Source organism: Verticillium dahliae, genomic scaffold (assembly GCF_000150675.1).
Source record: "Verticillium dahliae VdLs.17 supercont1.12 genomic scaffold, whole genome shotgun sequence".
NCBI classification, from domain to species: Eukaryota; Fungi; Ascomycota; class Sordariomycetes; order Glomerellales; family Plectosphaerellaceae; genus Verticillium; species Verticillium dahliae.
In genome coordinates, this window is record NW_009276943.1 from 363,470 (window position 1) to 391,268 (window position 27,799).

The following is a 27,799-nucleotide window of genomic DNA, read 5'->3' on the forward strand; positions in this document are numbered from 1 at the left end:
TCACAGACCTTGTGATACCTTCCTGGCGATGCTTCTTTCTTTGAAATTTACATAACGGTCTGCAGCGCGTGTTTGAAGTGGACCGGGAGGCCGGCAAATTGACGTTGACGGAGATTGCGCCGGGCGTTGAGCTTGAAGAGGTTCAGGCCAAGACTCACGCACAGTTCACCGTGGCCAAGGATCTGAAGGTTATGGAGTAAGGTAGAAGGAATATCTCTGTGTAGCATCGGCAGGTGTTGGTTGGCTGGATCTTGGCTTTTTTTCTCTGGCGCAAATATATTCCAAATCTCTTCGTTCATGTTGTGAAGCTTTCAAGTGACGCAGACAACGCCTGTCCCTTGTGTCGGTCGCAGTGAAGTGTCTGCTTCAGACTGTGCTCTATCCCGAGAATCTTTTGGAAGAATCCACAGAGTAAGAGTAAACCGTTGGGTTAACTTCTTTACAAATTCTAATTGCTACAATTCGACGATGCAGATGAGTCAAGCTGTCTCAACGAAAACACTGACCATATCAAGACGGCTCGCTGTTGGTAGCGGAACCTGAATGAAGTAGAATCATGCCTCAAATCATGAATCCGTGACCAGGAAGGGGGGGGGGGGGGGGGGGGCGGGGCTGATGGTGGAATCTGACTCTTCGTTCTTGTTATGATGGGAACGGCGTTTTCTCCTTTTTCCTTCTTTGCATGATGATCTCCTGGCCCTGCCAAGCAGAGAGGGGGGCGACAGTTTTACGACGGGTGTCGGCGGGTCTGTTTCCTTGATTTCTCCAACATTGTTTGACATGGCATGGCATGGGTGGAAGCATTGTGCATTGCATCAGTAGAGCGAGATGTGGCGACATTTTTCTTGGGAGGAGGGAAAGACTTGTCTTTGGTCGTCCTCACCCTCTTTTTCTTCGATGAGACACTTCGTTTTCACTATGCATCGTGACTCGGCTTCTCCTATCGCGTACCTATTGAACCAGCTCAGCACATGATTACGTTACCTACCGAAAAGAGGCATGCGTCGATGGTGGCCGGGCCGGTGTTTGTGGTGTTGCAGATGCTCTGATAGAGCTGATAGGTGGGGTGGAACATGGGTCCAGGTGACGGCTGCAGGGTGCCGACTCCGCAGTGGGGTGACACAGGCCCGGGATGGTACCTTGCCCTTTCTGGCAAGCCATCTACATTACATTTACCTACCTTAGGTACCTATTCAAGGTTCCAACGTCGACAGCAGCTTCCAGGGCAACAACAGTACAACGCCACGAATTCTAGGGCGCTCAGAGATCGAGCCTCAATCAGGAAGGTTGTCGGTCAAAGCCCTCGAGGCCCTCACAAAGCCGCATCCTCATCTGGTCTTGTTCTGTTTTGTATAGTTTTACTCCATCATTAGCTGATGGGAATGCGGCCTGCCACGAATGACGTCGCACGCGGCGGGGTCCAGCTGCCCCCCGTATCTGTCTGCACTAGCGTCGTGGTAGTGGTGGCGGCGATGGTCGCGGCAGGGACTGCGACGGCGATGGTAGACCCCGCCGCGCCCTACGAGCTCGCCCTTCCGGCCTCCGTCAGGTGCTCCCTCCCCCGTTCGGTACAAGTACCTACACTACCTAGGTACCTAGGTAAGGTAGGTAGGTAGGTACCTCAGATATCTTACCCCGGAGGATGACAAGGGACGAGGGGCCAAGTATTTGTTCAGTGACCAACCAGATCGAGCCACCCCCGCCGAGACAAGAGACAAGGCTCAAAAGCTTGAGTAGGTCCATGCGATAAGCCGCCGTGACCCGATATAAAGCTCCTCCAAGCTCCTCACCCCCCCCCCTCCTTCTTCCAACACCCCTCATCTCATCTCGTGAACTTTTCCTTTGCCAGTTCATCTCGCGGGGTACCCAGCTGGCTGCTTGCTATAGATACCTACCCAACAAGATACACAGCAATCATGGCTGCTCTGCGAGCGTCGTCCTTGCTGCGCCCGGCCACTCGTGCCGCGAGGCACCCCACCGTCTCCAAACTCCCTGCTCGAGCCTTCTCTGTCTCCTTCGCCCGCGCCGCATCGTCCTTGTTCCCCGAAGAGCCTGCTCGTCCCACCGTCAAGACGGAGATTCCTGGGCCCGTGTCCAAGAAGTACATTGAGGACCTCCATGAGGTCTTTGACACGCGCAGCTTGAACATGCTGACCGACTACACCAAGAGCATCGGCAACTACATCGCCGACCCCGACGGCAACGTCCTCCTCGATGTCTACGCCCAAATCGCCTCCATTCCCCTGGGCTACAACAACCCTGCCCTCATCGCCGCCGCCAAGACGCCCGATATGGTCAATGCCATCGTCAACCGGCCCGCCCTCGGCAACTTCCCCTCCCACGACTGGGCCTCGATCCTGCGCTCCGGCATCCTCAAGGCCGCGCCCCCCGGCCTCAACCAGGTCTTCACCGCCATGGCTGGCTCCGACGCCAACGAGACGGCATACAAGGCTGCTTTCATGTACCGCCGCCAGCAGGAGCGTGGTGGGCCCACCGTGCCCTTCACCGACGAGGAGATCTCATCCTCCATGAACAACTCGAGCCCCGGCGCCGCCAACCTGTCCATCCTCTCCTTCAAGACTGGCTTCCACGGCCGCCTCTTCGGCTCCCTCTCCACGACCCGGTCCAAGCCCATCCACAAGCTCGACATTCCCGCCTTTGACTGGCCCCAGGCCACCTTCCCGCTGCTCAAGTATCCCCTCGATCAGCACGTCGCCGAGAACGAGGCCGCCGAAGCCGCGTCCCTCGCCGAGGTCGAGCACCTCATCAAGACGCACCCCGCGCCCCCCGCCGCCGTCATCGTCGAGCCCATCCAGTCCGAGGGCGGCGACAACCACGCCTCCCCGGCCTTCTTCCGCGGCCTGCGCGACCTGACCCTGAAGCACAACGTCCTCTTCATCGTCGACGAGGTCCAGACGGGCCTCGGCGCCACCGGCAAGCTCTGGGCCCACGAGCACTGGCACCTCCAGACGCCGCCCGACATGGTCACCTTTTCCAAAAAGGCCCAGGCCGCCGGCTACTACTACGCCAACCCCGAGCTGCGCCCCAACCTGCCCTACCGCCAGTTCAACACGTGGATGGGCGACCCCGCCCGCGCCCTCCTCTTCCGCGCCATCCTGTCCGAGGTCCGCGCCCACAACCTCGTCGAGCGCACCGCCCAGGTCGGCGCCCACCTCTTTGCCGGCCTCGAGCGTCTCGCCGCCAAGTACCCCGACCAGGTCGCCAACCTGCGCGGCAAGGACCGCGGCACCTTTATCGCCTTTGACAGCCCGCGCCGCGACGACGTGCTCAAGACGGCCAAGACGCTGGGCGTCAACATTGGCGGCTCGGGCGCGAGCGCCGTGCGGTTGCGGCCCATGCTGGTGTTTGAGGAGGGCCATGCGGATATCCTGCTGGAGACACTGGAGACGATTGTTTCTTCTTGATGTTCTTTTTCTTTAAAAAAAAAATTACAAGTAATGATTCATCTTCTACAAGCGACGGACTAGGAAAAAGCTATTGACTAGTTAATACAATACTGCATGCCAAACCACAACACCATTTTCTCCCCTTCCGCTCTCACTTCTTCATGAGAGACTTGGTTCGATCCGCAAGCTTGTGCACTTCGCTCGACGCCGCACGCATTCTGCCCACAAGACCCGATGCCTTTCTTTCGCCTGCGGGCTGCCCAGTGGCAAGACTGGAGACCCGCTCTGGCACCTTGGCCTGGGACACAGTCTCTCCTCCCGCCTCCACCGCCTGCAAGACTCCCGTCTTGGCCGGTTGCTTTTCGTGTTGCGGGTCGCCGGGCTTCGCCGACCGCTTCTCGTGTTGCGCGCTGGACCGCATGCTCAGCATGGACATGGCCCTGTGGGCGAGCGTCTTGACGTGTTCCTTGGCTCGCTTGGTCCGCGTTGGGGCTGCAGGGTCTTCATGTAACAGAGTCTCCGTCTCAGCGATGGTCGTCGACGGTTCCTTGCGTGCCTCTTTGGACCCGGGGTTCTTCGTCTCGGTCGAAATCGCCAGCTCCTCCACTTGAGCCTCTTCGGGCACATTGGATGTGATAGCCTCTTCGGGCATGTTGGATGTGATCATCTCCGTCTCGGTCAGAGTCGCCAGCTTTTCCGCTTGAGCCGCTTCGAGCCATTCGTCTGTGAGAATCTGCATCTTGGTACTAGTCGTCGGCTTGTTCACTTGCGTCTCTGTCGTCTCGACGGTTGTGGTGCTCTCCGTCTCATCGCGGGCAGGCAAAGGAGTTGAAGGAACCTTCTAAGACTCTTCTTCCTTCTTCGTCTCGTGGGCTTCGGCCTGCGGGGTCGTCTGCACAGGTGACCGTGGGATATACTCACATTCGCCTTGGGCGTTGGTCTTGAAAGTTCCCACTCTGGGGGGCATTGGTGGCTTTCTGTTCAAACGATCCACTGCTTCGGCAGCGCCAGACAACGCGGCTATCTTGAGCATCAGCCATTGCGTCCGAATCATCGCCTCGGTCTTCGCCATATCGGCGGTGGCAGCTCGGAGGGTAAAAACGTGGCCAGACTCGACCGGCCGGCCCGAAGAATCCCACATGAGAGCCTGGGGAGGGGCTTCATCCACGTCGGCGGGTCCTTTCCCTTTGATGTCCTCGTCTGTCGTGTCTTTGTCTGTGGAGTATTTGTTTGCGAAGATGTCGCTCAGTGTAGCTCTCAACGACTCTGCCTCTTCATCGGAATCGATTTTGATCTTGTTGTAGCACAGGTCGCTGCCGGAATCGGTGGTATGCTTACTGAGCGCCTCCACAATACGCCTCGGCAGCCAATGCAGCTCGACCGAGTAGCTGGACCACTCAGATGCGTCGTTGTCCTGGGTGCTGGGACCAGAGGCTTCTTCTGGTGCACCCGTCCTTCTGGGCCGGGAACTGATGCTCTCGGTTCTCGACGGCCTGCCAACTTTTGCCTCGGGCGTCTCCGGGGCTTCTTCGGTTGCTTTCTTCTTGTGTCCAGCGTGACGAGCGCCGTCGCCGTGTGCTGCGTTTACACCCAATGCTTTCACCGAGCCGTCGACGAATTTCAAGCCGAATCGGACCTTGGACCAGTCGCGGTGTTGTGTTGGGGCCATTGTTAGCATGTTCCAGGCCTTGTCGGAGCTTGCGATGTCGTCGCTGGGGCATAGCAGGCGCTTGAGGTTTGTGAAACCGCTTCCAGGGAAGGCGACCAAGGTGAAAAATGTCAACGTTCGTCGCAGGGTCTTCCTTTTTCCGGGAGAATTGTTGACGGCGAAGGGCCAGATGTGACAGACATCCACCGATGAGGATCCTGTAAAGATGCACCGGTTGCCATCACGGTCTCTGGCCGCTTGTCGCTGGGCAACACTTCGGCCGATGGCCCCTGTGGCTGCGGCCTGTCTCCTGGGAGTATAGGGAGCTTGAGATTCAGGCTCCGAACCTGATTCGTCCTCAAGGTGGGGATAATTCTTTTGAAGGACTATTGCACTTGGTTAGCCGAGTTCATCTGATGAGATAAAACAGGATATAAGCAGGAGGTGGCGGAGGACGACGGAGAGGCGGACGACGACGGAGAGGCGGACGACGACGGAGAGGCGGACGACGACGGAGAGTGGAGGGCGACGACGACAGGGGCAGACCGGAGAACTTACAGTGGGCTAGTGCAGACTCGACGCCTCTCATTTGTGTACACCACCAGCTTGGAGCGTCTTCCATAGAATACTCCAATTTCGAAAGGCTCGTGCAGAAGAAAAGAGAAAACTGCATCATGTTGTAGGAAAAGTTGCGAAGTTCTGCCTCCGTCCATTCCGGGAGCTCGTGCTGATCAATATCACCTGCCGCAGGCGCGGCACGAATCTTGTCTTGCACGTGGCGCGCGATCTCCAGCCGCCGAATGATTTCAGCGTCCATCTGAGATCGCTGCTCTTCTGGTCGCTGGGGATGATCGACATCCCACGCACAATTGGGGTTGTTGATGGCTCGCGTGGATCGATGCCAGTTAAGCCCTGATTGGAAGGCATGCCTGGTCGTAGTCGAATGACCCAGAAATTCCTCGAACGCTTTCAGGTAGTCTTCGCGGTCCTTCTCCGTGAGAGACGGTTGCCAGTAAACCATCTTGACAGATTTCGGGGTTGGCGGTATCTGCGAGTGTGTGTTGTGGGAATGGAAGGGTGGTTGAAGGTGGGAGTTGAGTAAGTAGAAAAGGGCGGGCGGGCTTCATTTAAATAGGAAGGCACCTTGAAGTAGAAAAAAAATATCTTGTTCATTCACTGGCCCTTCCTGTCGATCATTCACTGGCCCTACCTGCAAGGCATCCGCCTACTCAAAGAAAGGGCCTTCACCTTGTGGTACCTAAGGTAAGGTACCTGGGTAGGTAGGCATCTTACTTTCTTGGTACCTACATAGTGACAACCTAATCATCAATGTATTTACAGTATCCTCTTTGCATGTACATGCGAACTTTCTCAAATGCAAATGACACATCCGCATAACACAACACATAGTTTCGTTGAGCGCGATGTTGTGTTGGGGCCATGGTCAGCATGTTCCACGCTTCGTCAGAGGCCCCAACTTCGCACGCACAGGTTCCAAAAAGTGCCTCGATATGGCGCAGCTGATCAAACCAGAACGGTCCTAAGGAATCTTCGTGCAGCTGTTCTAGCCGTTGCAGGTCCATGCAGAGAAACACAGAGAACTGCATCAAGGTGAAGGAGAAATTGAGATATTCATCCGGAAGATGGTCGGCAAACTCTCCAGTAGAGAAATGCGGCTCGAGGGCCATGGCGCGAATCTTGTTTTTCACAGCGCAAGCAATTTCTAAGCGTCGGGGAAGCGCATCTACCATCTGGAATGGCTCCTCCTGCAGCTGAGGGATACCCTCTGCCAAGGCATGCCTGGGATTCTCGATCTCTCGCGAAGATTGAAGAAAGGGCTTCACTGACTCAACGGCTACCTGCGTGGTATGAGAGTCGCCAAAGAACTTCATCAACGCAGCCGTGGACTCTTCGATCTGCTTCGGCGAGACAGGATTCACCCAAGGGGCGACCATGCTGACTGGTTGATCGGGATGTTTGACGGGAGGGTCGACGGGATGGTTGGTAGTGGGAAGGGGAGTTACTTAAGGGAAACAGAACGTAGAGAGTGAAGGAAGGGACTCCTCTGATGCAGCTAGTCAGCAGGAGCTATAAAACGTATCCCTAGGGGCGCGTTGGCAACCAAACTAAGCCAGATACAACAACACTTATCCATCTAATACTGAACTGCTTTTTGAGAGGGTCGGCCCCATAAACAATAGGAAGGCACCTCAAGGTAAAACTCCGTCATTCATTCACTGGCCCTCGTTTAAGACAGTTGCTCAAAAGAAAAAAGTAGGCTTCACCTTCAAGGTACCTAAGGTAGGTTTCCCATCTGCCAGTGCAGGCTATCCAAGACAGAGAAAAAGCTTGACTACCCTGAAGGATACCAGAGCTGACGCAAGGGTTGGCGTCCAGAAGGTTCATGACTCTCTCCGAGTTGGAAATCATTTTCTCAATAGGGCCTTCTCTATACTGCAACGTCAATGTAGATAGTCTGTTGCTGAAAGCCTAGCACCCTGACCTCAGAGTTTCCACGAATTATGCCGATATGGCCAAGCCTATGCCCTGTGGGATCCGGGGGTATTGATTCCCAAAGTAGCATCCAATCCCTGCTGGCAACGTGGACGAGTGACAAAGGCCGTGTAGGCTGAGATCGTCGGACTTTTAGGTCCCAGTGGTGGGCAAAATGGTCCGATGGTACCAGATTTCCGGTGCAGGAGGACAAACATAGTCCCGTAAAGGCAATAGTAGCCTGGCCGCCCACGTCTGTGTGTTGAACGGAAACCATGTTTAGGGACGAGAGCTTGCCCGGGAGGATTGGGTATAGCGAGGGAGCCAGCCGCGACTCGCCAATGGGGGACCATCAGTCCAAAATGTGTCACCAATGAAGCTGCCACCAAGGGCTATCGCGCAAGCCCCTCCTGCTGAAGTGGCTGCATAGGAGCCAAAACCCTCTCCCGCGAAGGCGAAGGCCCCGAAATGGGGGGCGAATCGGGCTGTCGCCGTGAAGCCTGTTGTGTTCCATGTGATGATGTGACGCCGGTCTCCCGCGGCGCTAACCTTGGCGTTCGGTTATGCGACTCCAGAACCCCCTCCGCCTCACCTGTCTGCATTGAAAATTAGGGATGCTCGAGAATCCTGCGTGTTGGGAACTGGCGCGCCAGTGGGAGAACTTGCCGCCTTGTTGACCTTGTCAGCGTTCGAGGGCCGGCCTCTCTTCCGCCCAAGTTTCGGGGAGGTTTGCGGCCCCGGAGAGGCGCTGAAGGACTTCCGCGAGGCTGCAGGACTCTGAGCATGATCGTGTGGATATACTGCCACGCCGGACATGGAGCTTGTAGAACTCCCTGGGACATGTGGTGCCAGAGGAGGTGGCTCGGTGCGCGGCGCCAACTGAGGCAGTACAGGACGCAATGATTTAGCCTTGTCCGCGCGAGAGGGCCTGCCTCTCCGCTTCGCCGCGGGCACCAGCTGCATTTCACCAGGGGCGGGTGGTCCTGTTCTTGGGGGGCGCGGCCGAATGTTGACATGTTGAGCGCTGCCTGACAAAGACGACTGATTCAATAGCGACTGGGCCGGCAGCTGCGCGGCTGGTGTCAAGGTCGATGGTTGTGTTGAGTGCTCGAGAGAGGCGGGCAGGACGCGCCGCTTGAAAGGCACCTCCTGCAGCTCGCCCATGGACTTTCGCTTCAGATTTGGTCGCTCTACTGTAGTCTGGAACATGGCGTCGGCAGCCTCTAGGCACTGGTTCACAGTGCGACCTAACGCTACGAGTCAACAGCCGACTCGGCGAACACGGGGACGAATATGTATACGTACCATGGGGCAGAGGCATCTTTAGCCAGTCCGGTTCAAATTCCTTGAATCCCTTGATGAGATTGACGAGGATATCGACGTCAAGCCTGCTCTGCTTGATCATCTCAGAAAGAATGAACCGCTACAGCGCCGCCTCAGTCAGTCTGCTGTTGATGGAACGGCAGGATCTATCTCAGTGGAACAAATATGTACCTTCTCGTCGTCCGTGAACTGGGTGTCCATATTGTCGTGTCTGCTGCGTACTTTAAACACGCTATAGTGCGATCAGGCCTGCAAGTCCCCGTGCCTGGTGTCGGGGTGGGCATGGGCCGTAAAGGAGGTCGTTGATCCGTCTTGTCGTTGTCGTTGTAGTTGTTGTAGCCCACTGGCGAAGATTGCTTGATGTCGGACGTCGTCGACTGCTGGAAACGGAACAGAGCGCAACCAAGGAAATCGGAGTGTTTTTGAAGGAAGCTACTCGGCTGGTGGGCAGTTGGTCGGAATCGACAAGATGTCGTGTTGGTCGAAGGGAAAGGGGGCAACTGCGGCTTGAAGCCAGGCCAACAGAGCTCTGTCGAGTGCGAAAGCGTACCGTAAAGTCGTTCGTGAAAGGTCAGGCTGTCAATGAGTCAAGTCACCAGATCGTGAAGGCAAGTTGGAGGTCGTGGTCGTCGTTGTCGCATCCGTGTAGCTCGGCATACGCGTTGAGGCGCAAGCGCGCGTCTTGAGAAGTGTGGCCGCCCCTGGCGAAGTAGAGCTGATCGTGGTAGCACAAATCACGGGAATGGCTGTTCGTTCGGTCTCAGGAGGCTCAGAAGTGGCCTCGTCTCGTGGCACTTATCCTGGCCTTGCGGACGGCCCGCACAACACGCGACTTGAGGAGGGGGGCTTGGGAGCGTTTGGCGGTTGTTGGCGGGGTTGGTGTGGGCTTGCTGGATTCGTCGAGGCGTGAGGCGTGAGGCGAACAAAACGTGTGAGTGAAAAGAAGGACGCGAAAAAGTTGGGCGGATCTGGTCCAGGTTGAACGAATCGAAGCGCGGTGCAATGAAGAACAGGTCGGGCGGGCGCTCGCGAGAAAGCGATTATATCTCGAGGGCGCGGCTCGCTGCAGCATCGGCAGGACAGAGGGAAGAGCAGCACTGCGCAACGAGGGCCATGGATACACAGGAAGCCGGGGCAGCGCTCTGAGTGCTGAGTGGGACGTGGGTGATCTGACAGGTCCCTAGCCGGGTTGTTGTGCTGGGTATGATTGTGCTGATAGCGCCTGTGTGTCTGTGTTTGTGCTCTGAGTTGTGCCGTCATCTAATGGCCCTGCTCCAGTACCAGCTCTTCCAGGACAGACTACCTTGACTGAGGGACGACTTCAGTAGCAGTCCTGGGTTATCGTGGTGCGACCTTGTATCGACAAGGCTTCACAGGCCTCGAGACAGGCAGAAGCAGGAGCCGCCCTGGAGCTGTTGGCGTCGAAGCGAATCAATGTAGTAATGGTGCTGCTGGTGCAGATGGTGCTGCTGATGGTGGTGGTGCTATGCATGGGCGGATCTGGTGCATGGATGCGAGACAGAATGAGGTCAACGTGCTGGCGGTGCTGGTGCAGGTGCAGTTGCAGTTGCAGTTGCAGTTGCAGTTGCCCACCGCCAGGCATACGTCCTCAAAGCCCAAGGCAAGGCAAGAGACCTGGGTAGGTCCCTTCTTGTCGTTCATCTTCGTAGTGGCGCTTGTCGCCCGCCCCCCTCCATCACTTCTTGACTTTTTGCTCCCCCTCCTCCTCCTGTCAACCTTCACATCACTCTGCCCATTGCGTAGATTTTCCGAACCAGCGCGTGCATGGTTCCCGCAGCTGTCATGCCTCGAACAGCATGTCGAGCTGCGACGTGACAGGCAATGACGGCAATGACAATAGCAATGGAGTCCCCCGCGGGGCTCGTCAATGCGCGCGCATGCCGCCTCAACACCTAAAAGACCAGAAATGCCAGATGAGCGGGCCCGTCTTCTGCGTCCAGATGACCGTTGCATCGAAAGAAATCGCCAGATGCCATGGCTCGCTCCTTGCCGTGCATGCAAGCCTTCTAGCCAGGCATGCTCCTCCCCCCCACTCCCACCACCCCAGTCTCCCGCAGTTTGCAGGAAGCCTCACCTCGTTGGGGGACTGGCTGCTGTCAAGACATCCGGACTGACCTACCGCAGGTGCCGGGTACGCCCAGCCGGATCATGGCCCTTTGGAAATCGTGGGAGGGCGCCGGCTGGCGGTGCTGGTCTTTGGTGCAGCTGCTGTAGCTGCAGCGTGCCGCATGTCGGTCGACAAAGGGGACATGCCGATGGCCAATCCGGAGCGGCGAGTCTGCCGCCTGACCGCTGAACCAGATTCTCAAGACCAGACTGGTCTGCCATTGCCTGTACAGACAGTGGCGCCATGCGGCCCCCATCGCCTCACCTGCTTCGTGGCTCCTCGTGCATCATCAGGCCGCGGAAATTTGTCCCCCCTTCTTCCGCCCAACCTGATTTGCCTTCTCGACACAATCGCCGCAGTGGTCATGGAAAGGACCCTTTGGGCGGAGCAGTCGACGATAGAATAAGCAACCGACAGCATTCCAAGGGTCCGTGTAACCTCGATTAGTCGCAAGCCCCCTGCTTGACCTTATTGGTCGACCCGCCACTTCGCTGGCAGAAGGGGGGGTTCGATGTCCTCTTCCAATGGCCTGGCATAAAAGATCACTGGATTCTTCTCTCGCCAATCAGTTCTCGGGACTGGATTTCCGCAGCACGGGACACGGGTTCGTCACATATGACAACAGCCGCTCCCGCCCACAATCGCTGGGCTCGGGGTTTCTCGATCGGCGGAGAAAAGGGTCGGAAGATGGCCGTCAGAGATGCCGCGGCGCAATGAGGCTCAGGGAAGGCCACGAGACGTGGATGAAATGCATGGCCCTGGAATGTCGGATTGTCAACGCCCGGACGAGAGACCTAGATGCAATGGACTGCACACCTGCTCTGGCGTCCCTCGGCCGTCTTTATACCCCATCGACACCCAACTCTTGACGGGGCCACCTCTCCCAGCTTTGTGGGATCGATCGCATGCACAGTGAGCTGGCAGGTTCTCATCGGGGACCCACCCCCGTACAACCAGCCGCTATCAATGGCTCCGGCAGGGGGGCAACGGCCGGACGGCTCGCCCATGACGATGCTAAGCTACGCTCCTGGTGCGCTGGCATCGCCTCACTCTGTTCAATTCCCTGGCGTCGAAGATTCGGAACCATCGCCGGTCCAGGATGCGTCTTGGGAATCAACGGGGGTGCCTGCGGTGCTTCCTTGGACAGGGCGACTCTGCAACGTGGACTCAAAAAGTCGGTGAGCTGAATTCAGGCACGGCCGAGAGATGTCCAATTGCCCAACCTGACAGTAACCGACTGCAGCTCCTGCAGTCAATCTCCATGCTTCTCCATGCTGCCGCACACACTATCTTTGCACCAGTAGCCCCGAGGCTGTTGGGGGGCCACGAACTCATCGGCACTACAGTACTTGGGACGAACCGCTCTGGTGTTTCAGCGGCAACCAGGGACTGCTCCCACAACGGTGGTGAGTGATTCAGGGAATCACGTTGACAGCGAATGACTGACAGTCAATGTGCTGATATTTCTTCGCAACGTCAAACAATAACGAGGGTTGGCATGGGGCACGCTATCTATGGGTGACACTTCGGTGTAAGTGTTACACCTGGGATAAACCCGGCCCAGGCTCGGTGAGGCGCTCATCCACCACCGCCACAGCTGAGCGTGACAAGTGTCTTTGTCCACGTCTGCGCGACTTCATACCTGTGGAGTAGTATCTTGAGAGGTATGCTTTCCACTCAGCGCTTGCTATAAACGTTGTTGTTCACCTGCATCAGGACCGCCAACGAGGAAACTGCCATGGCTGGCCGTCCGGGGAGTGGAGATGAAGAGTCTTCACAGGAGACGGAGCTGGACAGTAGGGTTAATGAAGCATCTACTGAACCGGCACCAGCTTGTGGAGATTTGTCGTTTGCGAATAAAATGGGCAGTCTGCATTGTCTGAGGTGACGATGCCCTCCTGGATCTTGCCTCATCATGCCTACCTTAGGTACCTTACCTGGGTAATGATCCTGGTAAGGTATCGAAGGTACGCAACTCAGACACCTGCCAAGCCACATAGTCTGCTCGAATTCTACATCGGTATTAAGGACGTCCTTGTGTGAACATGGCCCGTGCGCGATATTAGGTTGCTGGAGCTTGTGGTTGTCGGCGCTGTTGCAGTGCTCGAGGGTACTCCTCTCACCCTCGGATCCGACGTGAGATTCCTCGCTTTGACAGAACGCATTCAATTTCCTGCGCCCGCGCCTACTTTCTGCTGGCTTTGTGAAGTTCTTCATGAGGCCTGTACGTCTTGCATCCAACTCTACCATCTTTGTCTTGCCTTGGCCATAAACACCACATCCCGAAGCAACGCGACAAGCTACATACTCTTTCTTGCTGCTCACATTGGCGCATGAGCATCCTTTGAATCGCGACCTGGGACCCATAAATTCTGTGGCGCGTCGCTATCGCCGCTGCCGCTGCCGCTGCCGCTGCTTCTGTCTTCGTCCCCAACACTTCCACTCCGTCTCTCTCTCTCTCTTCCTCTCCCTCCCTTTCTCTGCCACCACTGCAAAGTCTGATGCTGGAGGTAGGGTCTCGGGACGTGCCGAATGCTGACAATGCCACGAATCTCTGGACCGATCCATTGACCTCATCACCGTCCTCGCCTTTCTCTCGAGGCTGAAGCCCCCGTCAGCGGAGACTCGTTCGTGCACACTTCGATCGACCAGTCCCAGCCGGAGCAGATCACCACCGACGTGACAATCACCGACTCGCGACCCGCGAGCACACCAAAGAGCCTTCCTTCCAAGCGAACCTGCCGCCCAACAAGACTACACGCTCGCACCCCAGTCTCCTGGCTCCCCAGGCTTTTCCTCCAAGGCCTTTGAGAGTCTTCGTTGGAAGGCCAAGCGGTGCATTGCCTGTAGTATTGGACGTCTCTCTCCCGTACCGAAATTGCCAACCCTCAATTCCCTGTCTTTCTAGCAGTACAGGCGAGACTCCGACCGGCAGCAGTGCAAGCCGCATTCTGAGCAGCTGCACTTTCTCATCCATCCTGGCATCTCGACACAAAAGCCGAAAGCAGAAGCACGTACGTACTCGTCCTAGTTGAACTAGTCGACCGCGTCCCGGTGCCTTCGCCCCCAAGCCGACGCAATACAGCTCATTGTCCTTGGTGCTACAATCGAACCCGCGAATCCCAACAACTGCTCCTTCGCCCGCTCGATGGAGGATGGGCTAGCGACGACAAAGATGGAGGAACTCAAGACAGAAGATGGAACTGTCAATGGGTTGAATGTCAAGAAAGAAGAAGGATCCTCCCCCCACGGTCACAAGCTTGCGTCGCGCAACTCTAGTCGCCGCCGGTCATCTAGCAGAACCCCCGTTGAGACAAAAAATGGCACAGAAGGCGTGTCCACGCCCGAGGCCACGCAGGGCTCCAAGTCTTCGCGCAAGGCGTCCCAGAAAGTGGCCAAGCAGGAGGCTCCGACCTTTGAGCATTACCCAGACATGACCGACGATGCTTGTGCCACGTTCCAACGTATTCCTGATTGTCTCTACGGCTCAAAGCACATGGGGTCCACGGACAATGACGCCCTGGACTGCGACTGCCGTGAAGAATGGCGTAAGTCGGACATCCTTGTGCTTTTCGCCTCCGTGCACGTAGCTAACTGTCTGGTGCAACAACAGAAAATGGCGAGAACCACTCGTGCGACGAGGATTCCGACTGCATCAACCGCGCCACCAAGATGGAGTGTGTTATGGGCGCGGGGAACTGCGGCGACGGGTGCCAGAACCAGCGGTTTCAGCGCAAGGCTTACGCGGATGTTTCCGTGATCAAGACGGAGAAGAAGGGCTTCGGCCTTCGCGCCAATGTCGATATGCAGGCGAATGACTTCATCTTTGAGTACATCGGTGAGGTCATCAATGAACCCACCTTTCGACGCCGCATGGTGCAGTACGATGACGAAGGCATCAAGCATTTCTACTTCATGTCCCTAACGAAGCACGAGTTCGTGGATGCCACTAAGAAGGGCAACCTGGGAAGGTTCTGCAACCACTCCTGCAATCCCAACTGCTATGTCGACAAGTGGGTTGTCGGCGACAAGCTGCGTATGGGCATCTTCACCCTGCGGGGGATTGCTGCTGGTGAGGAGCTCGTCTTCAACTACAACGTCGACCGATACGGCGCTGATCCTCAACCGTGCTACTGCGGCGAGCCGAACTGCACTGGGTATATCGGCGGCAAGACCCAGACGGAGCGAGCTACGAAGCTACCCCTGGCGACGGTGGAGGCCCTCGGCATCGACGATGGCGACAGCTGGGATACGGCCGTGGCCAAGAAGCAGCGCAAGAAGAAGCCCGAGGAAGATGACGAGGACTACGTTAACAGCGTGCAAGCTCGTGGCCTGGACGAGGAGGGTGCAAGGAAAGTCATGGCCTCGCTCATGCAGTGCAAGGAAAAGTGGATTGCCGTCAAGCTGCTGGAACGTATTCAGCGCTGCGACGACAAGCAGGTGCTCAACTGCGTCATGCGCATGCACGCGTACCAGATTCTGCGGACGACGCTCAATACCTTCATCGACGACAAGAATGTTGTTGCTCAGGTGCTGGATATTCTCGACAAATTCCCGCGTCTCACGCGCAACAAGATTCAGGATTCCAAGATCGAAGCGACGATTGAGACTCTGGCCCACTCGGAGGATCCTGTCGTGGCAGCCGAGTCCAGGCGACTTCTGGAAGAATGGAGCAAGCTCGAGGTTGCGTACCGCATCAGGCGGCGCAAGGTGGACCCCAAGGCACCGGCCGCCATAAACTCCTTCGAGGAGCGCCGTAACATTGACCGCGAAGAGGACCGGTCCAAGCCGGAGCCTGTTGTACTGGGTGCCGACGTCCCCAAGGGTCCGCGCAGCACGATCCCCCAGAGGAACCAGAACTTCTTCCAGAGCAATCGGCCGCCGCGGAGACATCCTGCGTACTTTCAGCAGCAGCAAGGCGCCCTGCCCGAGGGCTGGTTCGAGAACACGGACAAGCGTGGAAACGTCTACTTTTATACGAAGAGCGGTGATACCACGTGGCAGCGTCCCAGCAAGCCCGCGCCGGACGCACCCAAGGCCATTTCAAAGGCCAAACAGGAACAGCAGCTCCTGCAGAGCATCATCCAGCAGGTCACAAAGGAAACACCCAAGTCGTCGGCATCGCGCACTCCGCAGCAGGTGGACACGCCTGTCCAGGACCCGAAGAAGGAGAAGTGGCGTTCTCTGCCAATCGAGAAGCAAATGAAAATTTACGAGAACACTGTAAGTGGCTGCGCCTCGAGTCGAGCTCGACCTTGATGCTGACGATGTCCAGCTTTTCCCGCACGTCAAGTATGTCCTTGACAAGTACCGCCACAAGCTGCCCAAGGAGGAATTGAAGAGGCTCGGCAAAGAAGTCAACAAGACGCTTGTTTCCTCGGATTACCGTAAGAATCGCGTCGAGGACCCCACGGTCGCCATCAATCACAAGAAGGTCAAGACGATCAAGCAGTACGTCAAGGACTTTCTTGACCGCGCTCTCATCAAATTCAAGGAGCGCCAGAGCAAGAAGTCCGAGCGGACCGGGCAGACACTCCCTTCCTCTGTGTTGCCAAGTTCGGATGGTGCTGGAGTAGGGGAATCGTCGGCGCCGACTACGACCGCTGACATTCCCATAGTCGACGCTGATGATGATGTGGTTCTTTCCGACGTTGACGATGTTGAGACTGCGTCGGCTAGCAGTCTTGAGCGGAAGCGAAAGCGAGAGCAGCTCGATGCTGGCTCTCCTGACTTGACGCCAGCCGGCTCACCTTCTGCGAAACGTGTCAAAGAGGACGACCTAGATGATCAGGCGCCGCCACCTCCGCCGCCACCTCCCCCAGAGGCCGAGGACATGGAGATTGGCGTCGATGCTGAAGCTGTAGAGCAGCAGCCCCTGACTGCTGAGCAACTGGCGCTGCGTGAGCAAGAAGAAGCCCTGATGCGAGAGAACGAGGAGGCCGAGCGCCTCGAGGCGGCTGAAAGGAACAGCTCGGCCAACGGTGCCGCTCGTCTCGAGGAGCAGCACCTGGTGCTCAACGGACACGCGCCTAATAGCGGCGTCATTCTATCGGGCGATGCCGCGCCCAACGACGGACCGCCTCAGGGCGGTGCTTGAGAAGTGAAGAAGACACGAAAGAGCATCGAATGAAGAGGGACAAACATAATGAGCTGCAGTGTTCTTCGAAAACGCATGCCAAGAAGCATGAGGTTGACGGACGGCCTTTGTCATGGAGGAGGGATCTGTAAATTATTCGCGAAAAAGTCCGTGCTTGAACTGTCTCCTTCCCTCTCTTTTTGCACCGACGGACGAGTAATATGGCTGCATCGGCGTTTGGGGTTGAGATGATATGCATAGGGACCATGGCCGCTCGGCCAGATGGCGGGCGATCGTGCCCGACCGTAGCCAGCGTATGAGGCGGCGAGCAAGGCTTGCACTACTGATCGAACCCCCACGAGGGTTATTGGAGCAAAAGGGAAACACGGCGTTTGATCGAAACGGTAGCTGGTTTTTGGCTTTTGGGACACGCTTGCGCGCATACGCATACTGTTGCTCGTGTATGAGTATCCGGGGCATCATTCCGAGCGGGGCAGCTCGACGCTTTGGGGGTTGGAGGGGACAAGGGTGGTTCTTGAATGAGATGTGCTCCGTACCTGACGTGTTGGATGGAGACGAGTCTCTGGAGAGTGACGTGTGTGATGATTGAAAGTCAAGGGGCGCTGCGCTCACGCGTCGGACTGGATATAGATATGCATGTACATATATGTATACAACTGTTCTGAACTTTTTATGTCTGGGTATCAATGCCTCCATGAAAACCGATCCCACCGTCTTTTCTTTTTTGACTTCTCTACCGGCGCCGTAAATGAATCCAAAGAACTCCTATTCGCAGCAACTCGCGTGCCAGCGTCTGTGCCCGCTGTAGTTCTAGTCGCCTTTATTCGTCAGAGTCGGAATCCGAATCGGAGACATCAATCTTGTGCCTCTTCTTCTTCCCGCCAGCTTCAGCCTCAGGCTTCTGCTTCTGCTTGTTCTTGTTCTTGCCCGCAGCGTCCCCGGCAGCCTCCTCCTTCCTCTTGAAGACAAAACTCCTCGCGGCCCTCTCCTCGCCCTTCCACGCCGTCTTGCTCTCGCCCTTGCGACGCGCCTGCAGCGGCCCTCGGCCCTCCCTGCCGTCCTCCTCTTCCTCGTCTCCCTCCCCCTCCCCCTCCCCCTCCTCCTGCTCCTGCTCCTGCTGCTGGGCGCCGCCCTCGTCTCCGTGCTCGCCTCTCCGCGCGCCGCCCCTGGCCTTGACGACGCCCAGGGGTCCTCGCGTGCCGGTAGCCGGGGTAGGCGGCCCAGGGAAAGCGGAAGCTCGTGTCGACGTCGAGCCCGGCGTGGCGCGCCAGGTCCCTGACGTTCCACAGCGTGTAGGGCTCGCCCTCGAACAGCGTGACGGTGACGCGGCCGCCGGGGGCGAGGCTCGGCAGGGCGCGCGCGAAGAAGGCGACGAGCAGGGCCTGGTTGTGGCGGACCTGGCGGTTCTGGTCCGTCGAGCGGCCGCCGACGTGGGGGAAGTTGAAGACAATGTGCGCAAAGGCGCCGACCTTGCCGGCGAGGAGGGTGCGCGGGCCGTGGTCGACCTTTGCGGTGAAGGGGCGCAGGGCCGTGGCGTCCGTGTTGTAGAGGATGCGGTTCGTCGTCGGCGGTGGTTGGGGGGCCGCGGGGAGGGGGTTGCCGTCGCTGTCGTAGTCTTCTTCGTCTTCGCCTTCGGAGCCGTTGTTGTTGTTGTTGTTGTTGTTGTCGCTGTCGGAGAGAGGCTGGGCCGTGTTGGGCGCGAGAATCTTGGCAATGTGCTCGCTGGGGTGGGGGTATTTCTCCAGCAGCTCGGCCTCGTTCTTCTCGAGCACCGTGGCCGTCAGGTTGGTGCAGCCGTGGTGCGCGGCGAGGCTGGCGGCGAAACCGAGGTCGCCCTCGCCGACGAGGAGGATGGCGTCATGGGGACGAAAGGGCAGGACGGGCTTCTGGTTCTGGTGCTGCTGCTGGTGCTTCTGCTGCTTCTGCTGCTTCTGCTTCGAGGCGGTCTTGTTCTTGGGGTGTTTTGGCGGGGGAGGGGCGCTGTGCTTGAGTTTCTTGGAGCGGCTGGGAGCGTCGGGAAAGTTGGAGCCGACGCGTCGTTTGGCCATGGTGACGATCCGTTCGTGTTACAGCCGGAGACAATGTCGTCGCGGGCAGTCGGAGGTAAGGTTACTTCAGGAGAGGGGGGGGGGGGAGGAGGGAGGACACAGGTGCCGGGCTCTGCCCCACGGCGATTATGCTTGACGTTTTTTCTATCGGCGGTGGTAGCGCCGGGCGGGTCGGGAATGTCCCGCCATGCCGCTGGCTTGGGATGGTGCTGATTGGGGGGAAAGCGCGTTGTGGGGCGCTGCAGGTACTCGGGACCTGATGGAGGGAGTGCGCGGAGATGGCCAACTTTGCTGGGAGCGAGCTGTATTGGAAAAGAAACTCTGAGAGGAGAGCAAGACTCGTTAGCCTCAGAGATCTTTTGCCCTTTTGCCTCGGAGAAGCATTGTCTATCATGGCCTGCACTCAATCATTCCAGTGGCAATCGACTTCGTTGGCTCAAATGTTGCCATCACAGCCACAGCACGACTTGGTGCTTGCTCTGCATGAGGTGGCCAGCGATCGACAGGGTTTCAGATCAAGGGAGCGGCCGAGCCAACAAGAGAACAAATATAGTTGTCAAAGAATTTCATAATGCCGGCTAATAGAAGAAGCATAGACACGTCATGGCGAGGAACAATGCCGACCGTCACGTTCTCCTTTTCATCATAAGGCTCTTACACTGATAGTCGACTTGTCGGTCGAGGAGCTCGAGGCTGGATACCTGGCATCACTGGATACCTGGCATCAATGGGTTTCCATCGACGCGATTCTTGACCATGCAAACCATATACCACGTCTGCCTGCCGGCCGGCAACCAGCAGTTCACCTCCGCAATTCCGTGCTCTGCAGAATGCTTTCACCTCGGAAGTCAGAGAGAAGGCGGATTGGTGGCCTTCCCAGGTTGGCCCAGTGCCAAGTAAGGTACACGATACATCCCCTGAGTACAGGGGTCAGATTTTTGCGGCTCCCGGATTTTCACAGGCGCCGGTCCAATCAGGTGGCGTGTGAGCGGCCCAGCGTCGTCCGGATTGGCTGGCGTCTGCGGCTGTAGCTGGCAGGAGAGCGCGTGCTCTCGGGGGGGGTGGTCCACTGACACTGGTCCACACGGCGCAGATGGGGGCCTTGTGGCCTGTGGCCTGTGGCCTGTGGCCTGTGGTCTGTGGTCTGTGGTCTGTGGTCTGTGGCCTGTGGCCTGTGGTCTGTAGCGTGTACCTAGGTACCTCGCACGGCAGGTCGTGCCCCAGACCGGCCAAGGCCAAGCACCCAGCGCGAGGCACCAGCCAGCAGCGACCAGCCAGAGCCAGATCTGGACGTGGACGTATTATTGTTGCAGCCGGGAGAAAAAGGGCCACCATCGACCTCGACGACGAGTCCCTGCCGTCGCTATCCAGGGCCATTCACCGCGCCCTGCGCATTCGCAAAACCATTGTCCTCTGCTCAGCGAGAGCTGCTCTTTTTGCTGATGTCCTTTTCATTTGCCCCATCTCCCGATTCGTCGCCAGGAAAACATCGCCATCCGCCCGCCTGCCACCTTTCTGCGCCCCCTTCTCACCATCATCCGTGGAAGGAACGACGTTGACCACGCACACCCTCGGTGGCCAACCTCCAGCCTCACTCTCGCCTCTCTCACATTCATCTCCAGCATCTCCTCATCCCCTTCCACTGTTTTCCCAGCATCCCTACATCGCCCCTCTCCTCTTATTCGGAGGGTCTGCCGGCGAAGGCTCTCTCCAACTCACACACATACACACACACACACACCCAAACTCACCCGAGCCTCTTTTTTGCCCTTCTCCAGACCTATCATTCCACATAGGTACCCTTCCTCAACCCTCAACCCACGCTATCCTCAAGCCACCCACCCCCCTTTGCCCGCTTCGCAATTCATTCATGAAGCCTCATCGCTATCATGTCTGATACAGAACAGCCGGCAGAGTCGGCGTCCGCCACGCCAACGCCGACCCCCAAACCCACGCCCCAGAAGGGCAAGGGTCGTGGTCGTGGCAGAAAATCCGCTGCCGCCACCAAGAAGGCCACGGCCGCCGCCATCGCCGCAGCCAACGCCGCCGCCGGTCCCAAAAGAACCATCGGCGGCCGTCGCGGTCGCACAAAGCAATTCGACGATGACAAGACCCAGGCCAGCTACGAGCGTCAGCGCGAGCTCAAGGCCTACTACAACGAGCTCGCCTCCGTCATCAAGCCCGCCCTGGCCGACCTCGCCGACAGGCAGATCGAGGCCATGAAGGAGGACGCCGACTACCACAAGCGCGTCCCCGAGTATCACGTCCTCATCAAGGAACTCAACGCTAGACTCGACGCCGAAGTCGACAAGGCCGCCCGCCGCCGCGTCATCAGCACCAATGCTGAGCTGAAATTCCACGAAGAAAAGACACAGGCCTACCACTCCATCTTCAAGGTAAATCGCCTCATGCTGCTGTCATCTTCTTTTCCGATGAGGAAACGAAGGGGTCGCAAAAAAAAAAAACGAAAAAAAGAGGCTCTTGCTAACCCACCCCGTCCCGTCTCACAGAACTGCCTGGAGGATGCTGAGGAACGCTTCCTCGACGCCCAAATTCGACGCCTCGACGTCCTCGAAGAGCTCTGGGAGAACGGTCTGCCGATCGATGTACGTATCCCCTTTCCATGCCTCTTTCTCACACTGCCAAAACTTCGTGACTGACTCGGAAGCAGACCCCGGATGAGAAGTATCTCTACAAGCAATTGACAGACAAGGAGATCGACGAGTTCGGCCCTTACGAGGTTTACCACAATGGCCACCTCGTCCCCTACCCTCAGCTTGTCGAGGGCACAGAGGCCTACTACGGCCGCCTTGCTGCGTGGGCGCCTGCTCCAGCGGTTGCCGAGCCCGAGCCCGAGCCCTTCACCAAAGGCAAGGCACCCACAAAGGCTCAGCCAAAGCGCAGGGCCAAGGACCAGCCAGTGGCGCCCGTCAAGCACACGCAGAGCATGCTCTCCGCCCAGCCCACCGTGGACGCCGACACCTCGGAGCAGCAGTCGAGCGAAAGCACCCCCGTCCCGGAGAACGCCAACGGCACCGCGCCTGTGGCCCCCAAAGACCGTGAGCCTGCTCTCCCGGCCTGGGTGTCGCCACCCGACGAGTATGGTTGCCGCCAGGTGAACAGGGTGCCCACAAAGCAAGAGATCAAGGACCAAAAGCTCATCAACAACCGCATCATCGTGCCTCCGTCGTGGGAGCTCGATCCCATCGAGATCGGCTATCGCGACTCGACCAACGATCCCACGCGTTCTGCGACCCTGGCCAAGAGAGGCAAGTACTACGGTCACAATGATACCAATACGTGGCACTACGATCCCATGCTTGCCAGACATGATGCTCGCGCAGCGGTCGAGGAAGACATGGACCAGGAAGTCGTCGAAAAGCACAAGCTGCATCCTCGTTACGGCTACTTCCTCCCTCAGAGCAAGAACGATGCCGAGTCCCCCAAGACCGACGAGATCAGGAACAAGCCTGTCGTTTACCTTACCCCCAGCGGCAAGACCCTCCACGCCTCGCGGGCATTCCAAACCATCAGCACCGAGCTGAAGAATCGAGACAAGGAGTTGCACAGGCATTGCGCCTCTGTTCTCGCAGCAGTCTGTGAGCGTGATGGTATAGACGCAGACCAGCTTGAGACGCCCGAGACGATGGACCTCAAGAAGATCCGCGCTGAGATGGAAGCGCAGCGGGAGCAGATGGCCACCACTGAATCGGCTGGACAGTCCGAGTTTGAAGAATCGGCACGTGCCACTCCCGAGCCAGCTCAGTTCATCCCCGACAACGCCTCCGCGGCCAATTCGAAAGGCCTGGCCAGCCTCTGCGAAGCCGCCCTGTCGACAGAAGAGCCCAAAGTGGCTCCAACGGCGCCGCCCGAGGCGGCTGCAACCCGTCCCATCAGAAGGTACGATGCCATTCGCGACATGCTCATCGAGCACGCCCCTGCCGTGCAGCCACCTCCTCAGGTACCTGACACCCTGGCTTTGTCTGCTCTCGCCGACCTGTGCGCGGCGGTCCCTCCTCACCAGCCGGTTGCTGCTGCTGCTGCTGCTGCTCCTTTAGCGGCTCCCGCTATGGGGCGAGCCTCCAAGCGCTCGAGAGAGGACGATATGCTCGAGACCGAGGCGCCGCCGGAGAAGCGACACTCGCTAGCTCACATTATGGAGGATCAACCTCCTCCCCTTCACAGGACCCATGACGAAGCACCGAGCAAGCTGCCCGGCCACCTCAGGCAAGATCCCGTATCTTCCGTATCACTGCCACCGATTGAGGAGTCTTCTCTGCGCGGGTCCTTCCACCCTGGCGCTCTGCAACATGATGGCCCTCTTCTCATGGAAACGCCGGTTCGCGGTCGGGGGCGCCAGTCCTCCAGTCACCTTATCGAACCAACGCCGATTCGGTCCATCATGCACCAGGAAACGGCTCCCGCCCGCCCCATTGAGATGTCGTCCCTGCGATCATATCATGATCCCCCCCAAGTCCATTATGGGGTTATCGACCCCCGATTGGAGATTGACTCCAGGTTGTCCGTGCAGCCTGATCCTCATCCGATCAGCTACGGGCGACACCAACCCACCTATAGCTCTCAGCCTCGGCCACCACCGGCTTCGCGAATGCCATTCTCAAACCCTCATCTAGACCACAGGTCGCCGTCGCTTCCTCCCTTACGGCCTCAACAGCAGAGCCATACAGATAACAGCAATGGGGCTTACCCTTACGGCGGAGGTCGGCATAGCCAGGACACGCCCTTTTCTCGCATGCAGTCCGGTGCACCTTCTCACGGGTCCGGGAGCTACCCGTTCCCTGGTATCAGCACGAACCATGCGATGCCGTCGCCATACGGCACCCAAAGCTACTCCTCCTCCTATGCGAACATTGCGCCCTCCCCCACACAACCGATGGGCGAGAGTCCTTCTATGATGCCGTTCACGCTTCAGCCATTTGGTGGACCCAACTTTGACGGCAAGGCGGGAAGCGCAGCATCTACGCCCAACAATGCCGGGCGATACCGAGAGCTCGCCCCGGCGCCGCTGCCCGCGCACCGACAGGGCCACGGCCCATCGCAGGAGCTCCGAACTGTTCAGTACGTCCCCGGGGACAATATCAAAGACTACACACCTACCGAGCAGCCGCCGGCCCGCGGCCCACAGACTGTTCGATCGTGGAATCAGTGGCAGCAAAAAGGGCGCCACAGCATGCCAGCCCAAGACCGGCGTGGTTCGAATTAGAGGAACGACGACGTCGGGGAGCTTCGACCGGCTCGCATTCCCCGTGCTCCGGACGAGAGAACTACAATGAAACCCGAGTATAACGGGGAGACGACCCCCAAAACTATAATTGAAAGTATGCCGGCTCAAAGTGCCGACCAAAAGAGCCCCAAACGGCGCTCGAGGAGAACAGCGCAGAGTGCCCCGAAAGTTCCCAAGACGACGGCCCCCAGGATATTGAAGAGGGCGAGCAAGGCACTCATCTCGACTGCCATTCAGTCGGTCGAGAAAGACGTGGGGGACGCTGCTTCAAAGACAGCCCCAGAGCCTATCATTGGGGCGGAGGCAGATGCGTCTCCTCCACGGGCGAATCGATATGGTTTGCGACCCCGGAAGCCGAAGACGACCACGGACTGAGCAAATTGGGGTAGAGCGCGAGTATGGAGAGCGTGATCAAGAAAAAAGGATGTGGTCCGCGGTGAATCTTGACACACACACACAGCGAGGCGTTGGTTTTGACATTTTTTGTGTATCACCATGGGCGCGGCATAGGATCATTTCCCTCTCGCCCTTCGTCCCCGTGTTTATGGGGACAAGGTTGCGTCTAGCATTATATTTCTTCAGCTTATCGTCTGGAAATGGCATGAGGGCGGCCCTCTTCCCCTTCCCGACGGACGGATGGATACGCGAATGGTCTCCGGCGATGACAGTCTAAGGAGGAGAACGACATGTCAATGAGACCCAGAGGCAAAGTGGATTGGTGGGGGGGAACAATCTGTGAACAACACCGCGGGGTCTCGTTCCTCTGCATATTGTTCAGTGGGTTCCCCCCTTCTCAACCCAGAAACGGAGCGATGCGCGAGAGCTCCTCTTTCTGCACTTTGCGTTTTTTTCTGCTTTTCTTGTTTGTGTGATAAAGGGAGTAAGAGAAGTCTTTGGGGGTTTTTTTTTGTGTGTTTTCTTTGCTGCATAGGCACCTCCGTGTGCAAGAGGCTGGTATGCCTGCGGAATGAAAGTCCTTGAGGAAAAGAACATGACTGCATCGCTCCTCGTGACGTGATGTTGCACTTGTGACAGTCTGTTGTTCTCGCCCCAAAGCCTGTTGGGACTTGGGCAAGTTGAGAGATTGAAGCCGAAGCAGGGTTGACATGGAGTGGTATGCGGATCCAAGTCGATCCGAATGAGAATGTCACGGGTATTCACAGACCTTACATGCTGTCGACGAAATCAAAATGCTATTATGCAGATCAGAAATCTGCCCTGCGCTCCTTTTGTCTTCTTCTATCATATCCTTGATATCTTCCGGCCTCGCCTCTCGCCCGCGCCCTGTAGCGTCATGTGACCAGCTTGGTCGTTCTACCATGTCCCCCCCCCCCTTCAAAAAGTGGCGCGCGTTTCCGAGATGCTAGTGTAGTTCGTGCCCCTGTCGCAGACCTTACTGCGTCACCACGGGCGCCGCGCCGACAAAGTCCATGCCGTCCATCGACATGGGCATCATCATGCCCGGATCCCCGAGGGCCACGCCACCGTTGGGCAGGGCGGCGGGCATGCTCTCCGACAGGAGGTCGCGGCCCAGGGCGCCGGAGGGGTGGAGCGGGTAGACGTTTGCCTCCATGGTGTTCCCGTCGAACACGACCGTGTTCTGGATGGGCTGCTGCGTCTGGCCGAGGACGTTGATGACATCCTGCGCGAGCTGGCCGCCGAGGATGGCGGCGACGGGCGCCATCTCACCGCCCAGGCTCTGGAGGAAGCTGCGCAGCGTCTCGGAACGAAGCGTCTCGGAGAGGAGGCCCAGCTGCGCGTGCTGCGCCGTCGCCAGCTTGGTGAAGAGGCCGAGATCCTCCTTTGTGTGCCCCGGCAGGCGCCCGCCGCTCAGCGTCTGGAACTCCCAGAGAGCGCGGAGGCAAGAGAGGGCGGGGGTGACGGCGCGCTTGCGGCGGGGCGTCTGGGTGTACTCGCGGGGCAGGGATGCGACGACGTCGCTGGCGAGGTACCACGTTGAGTAGAGCTCGCGCTTGGTGACGGACTCGATGGTCTTTCCGCCTTCTTTCTTCGTCTGGACATCGACGACGCTGCGAGTACGAGTCTCGGGCCCGAGCTTGGTGGCGACGTTGCTGAGCTCTCTTTGGATGACGTAGTCGTGCTCGATGAGGTCGGCAAAGATGAACCCGTAGAGGCCGTGGCAGCCGGCAGCGTAGAATGCCTTGTTGTGCAGGCGAGTCGCTGTGTTGACAATGTTCAGGGTGAAGGAGTCGAGGTCCGTGGCGATGACAATGTCAAAGGCCGAAAAGTAGCTGGACCCCTTGGTCTGGACGCGTTCGGCGTCGGCGTGCACAACGACGCGTGGGTTCATCTTCTGGACGGCGGGAGCGGCGGCTTTGGCGCGATTCTGGCCAACGAGCGAGTGGTCGGCGGCAAGGAAGAACTGGGAGCCGAGATCGGCCTCGGTGACAACGTCACCGTCACAGATGGTCAGGGAGCCGATGCCTGCGAGGACGAGGTTCTTGGCCACTTCGTTGGCGAGGGCCTTCATGGTGATGAGCAGGATGTTGGCGCCGCGAATCTTCTCCTGGGCCTTCATGCCCCAGAGGCGAATCTGGCGGTCGTAGAGGGCGATTTCATCTAGATGGGTTAGCTTGTGCTCGACAGCCACGGGAAGAGGGCAGGTGCTCGCTCACCAGCGCTGATGGCGTTGTGCGGTATGGGAGGAATGACACCGTTTGCTTGGAACAGTTGTTGGCTCGGGTCAAAGTGTTGTGTCTGTGCCAGTTGAGGCATGAACATTTCGCCAGTGGGCAGCATGCCGGGAAAAATCTCAGGTATGGCGCCTGGCGCGACTTCCTGGAGAGCCTCGGGAAGGACCTGATCCATCGCGGCGGCATGAAAGTTCTGGCTCAGGTCGACAGGGAGATCCTGCGGAGGGTTGTTGTTGATGTCTGTTGAAGGGTCCATGGTGGCAGTTGTGGTGAGATGGAAGGTGGAAGACGAAAACCGCGGTCCTTTGAGTAGCGGAGTCGCGGAAACGCAAGTGACTAGTCGGTCGAGGTTCGGGATGTTCGCCGATATGAGATGGGAAAGACCCCTATGACTCTATGCCTCCTGCAACTCGTCGGGAAGCTTAGGTTGTGATATCCAGAATACTGTTGCGCCGACTCGGTTGGTGACCCAGTATCAGGCTGGGTGAGCGTCCACGAGGGATGAGTGAGTGTCGAGGAGCACGGGTCAGACGAATGACAGTTGCCTCGCTATCAATCCTCAATGGTGGCCTAGTCATCGACTTGAGCGCACTTGTTGGCCTTGATAGTCCCTTGAGAGTGGAGGGAGGTGCTGTATGCTTGAGTTGGAAACTGTGATGGCGAGGCGAACAAAGCGAAAAGCGAAGAAATGGTCAAGACATGGTGTCGATCGACTTGTCGCGTTTGCAGCGGAGGCCCTTCATTGGTGTCTGTCGG

General features: G+C 58.0%; 11 protein-coding genes across 11 annotated transcripts in view; 5 read left to right on the forward strand and 6 right to left on the reverse strand.

The window, feature by feature from the left end:
- Positions 1–200, forward strand: part of VDAG_06396 (chloride channel protein) — a gene marked incomplete at both ends in the record, with an annotated part of 3,156 nt that extends 2,956 nt beyond the window's left edge. Inside the window, one exon of the mRNA XM_009658774.1 lies at positions 66–200. Coding sequence (XP_009657069.1) covers positions 66–200 — 135 coding nt within the window. The remainder of the gene's footprint in view (positions 1–65) is intronic.
- A 1,716-nt stretch (positions 201–1,916) lies between these two features.
- On the forward strand, positions 1,917–3,530 carry VDAG_06397 (4-aminobutyrate aminotransferase; the record flags this gene model as incomplete). The annotated part of the gene is made up of 1 exon (XM_009658775.1): positions 1,917–3,530. The coding sequence occupies one exon, from the start codon at positions 1,917–1,919 to the stop codon at positions 3,423–3,425; it is 1,509 nt and encodes a 502-aa protein (XP_009657070.1). The 3' UTR covers positions 3,426–3,530.
- A 28-nt stretch (positions 3,531–3,558) lies between these two features.
- VDAG_06398 (uncharacterized protein) lies at positions 3,559–6,076 on the reverse strand (the record flags this gene model as incomplete). The annotated part of the gene is made up of 3 exons (XM_009658776.1): positions 3,559–4,153; positions 4,256–5,441; positions 5,614–6,076. 3 exons carry the CDS (start codon positions 6,074–6,076, stop codon positions 3,559–3,561), a joined length of 2,244 nt encoding a protein of 747 aa, XP_009657071.1.
- A 298-nt stretch (positions 6,077–6,374) lies between these two features.
- On the reverse strand, positions 6,375–7,010 carry VDAG_06399 (uncharacterized protein; the record flags this gene model as incomplete). The annotated part of the gene is made up of 1 exon (XM_009658777.1): positions 6,375–7,010. The coding sequence occupies one exon, from the start codon at positions 7,008–7,010 to the stop codon at positions 6,375–6,377; it is 636 nt and encodes a 211-aa protein (XP_009657072.1).
- A 1,126-nt stretch (positions 7,011–8,136) lies between these two features.
- VDAG_06400 (uncharacterized protein) lies at positions 8,137–8,953 on the reverse strand (the record flags this gene model as incomplete). The annotated part of the gene is made up of 2 exons (XM_009658778.1): positions 8,137–8,801; positions 8,854–8,953. 2 exons carry the CDS (start codon positions 8,951–8,953, stop codon positions 8,137–8,139), a joined length of 765 nt encoding a protein of 254 aa, XP_009657073.1.
- Positions 8,954–10,192: 1,239 nt separating this feature from the next.
- VDAG_06401 (uncharacterized protein) lies at positions 10,193–11,255 on the reverse strand (the record flags this gene model as incomplete). Its single annotated transcript, XM_009658779.1, has 3 exons — positions 10,193–10,417; positions 10,477–10,696; positions 11,008–11,255. The coding sequence occupies 3 exons, from the start codon at positions 11,253–11,255 to the stop codon at positions 10,193–10,195; spliced, it is 693 nt and encodes a 230-aa protein (XP_009657074.1).
- A 979-nt stretch (positions 11,256–12,234) lies between these two features.
- Positions 12,235–13,030, forward strand: VDAG_06402 (uncharacterized protein). Its single transcript, XM_009658780.1, has 2 exons — positions 12,235–12,663; positions 12,716–13,030. The coding sequence occupies exon 1, from the start codon at positions 12,261–12,263 to the stop codon at positions 12,411–12,413; it is 153 nt and encodes a 50-aa protein (XP_009657075.1). The 5' UTR covers positions 12,235–12,260; the 3' UTR covers positions 12,414–12,663; positions 12,716–13,030.
- Positions 13,031–14,174: 1,144 nt separating this feature from the next.
- VDAG_06403 (histone-lysine N-methyltransferase) lies at positions 14,175–17,096 on the forward strand (the record flags this gene model as incomplete). The annotated part of the gene is made up of 4 exons (XM_009658781.1): positions 14,175–14,547; positions 14,613–16,222; positions 16,275–16,554; positions 16,618–17,096. 4 exons carry the CDS (start codon positions 14,175–14,177, stop codon positions 17,094–17,096), a joined length of 2,742 nt encoding a protein of 913 aa, XP_009657076.1.
- Positions 17,097–17,916: 820 nt separating this feature from the next.
- VDAG_06404 (uncharacterized protein) lies at positions 17,917–19,144 on the reverse strand (the record flags this gene model as incomplete). The annotated part of the gene is made up of 2 exons (XM_009658782.1): positions 17,917–18,267; positions 18,344–19,144. 2 exons carry the CDS (start codon positions 19,142–19,144, stop codon positions 17,917–17,919), a joined length of 1,152 nt encoding a protein of 383 aa, XP_009657077.1.
- A 1,889-nt stretch (positions 19,145–21,033) lies between these two features.
- Positions 21,034–24,368, forward strand: VDAG_06405 (uncharacterized protein; the record flags this gene model as incomplete). Its single annotated transcript, XM_009658783.1, has 3 exons — positions 21,034–21,540; positions 21,655–21,750; positions 21,816–24,368. The coding sequence occupies 3 exons, from the start codon at positions 21,034–21,036 to the stop codon at positions 24,366–24,368; spliced, it is 3,156 nt and encodes a 1,051-aa protein (XP_009657078.1).
- A 1,414-nt stretch (positions 24,369–25,782) lies between these two features.
- VDAG_06406 (DNA damage tolerance protein rad31) lies at positions 25,783–27,299 on the reverse strand (the record flags this gene model as incomplete). The annotated part of the gene is made up of 2 exons (XM_009658784.1): positions 25,783–26,969; positions 27,026–27,299. The coding sequence occupies 2 exons, from the start codon at positions 27,297–27,299 to the stop codon at positions 25,783–25,785; spliced, it is 1,461 nt and encodes a 486-aa protein (XP_009657079.1).
- Positions 27,300–27,799: the final 500 nt, after the last annotated feature.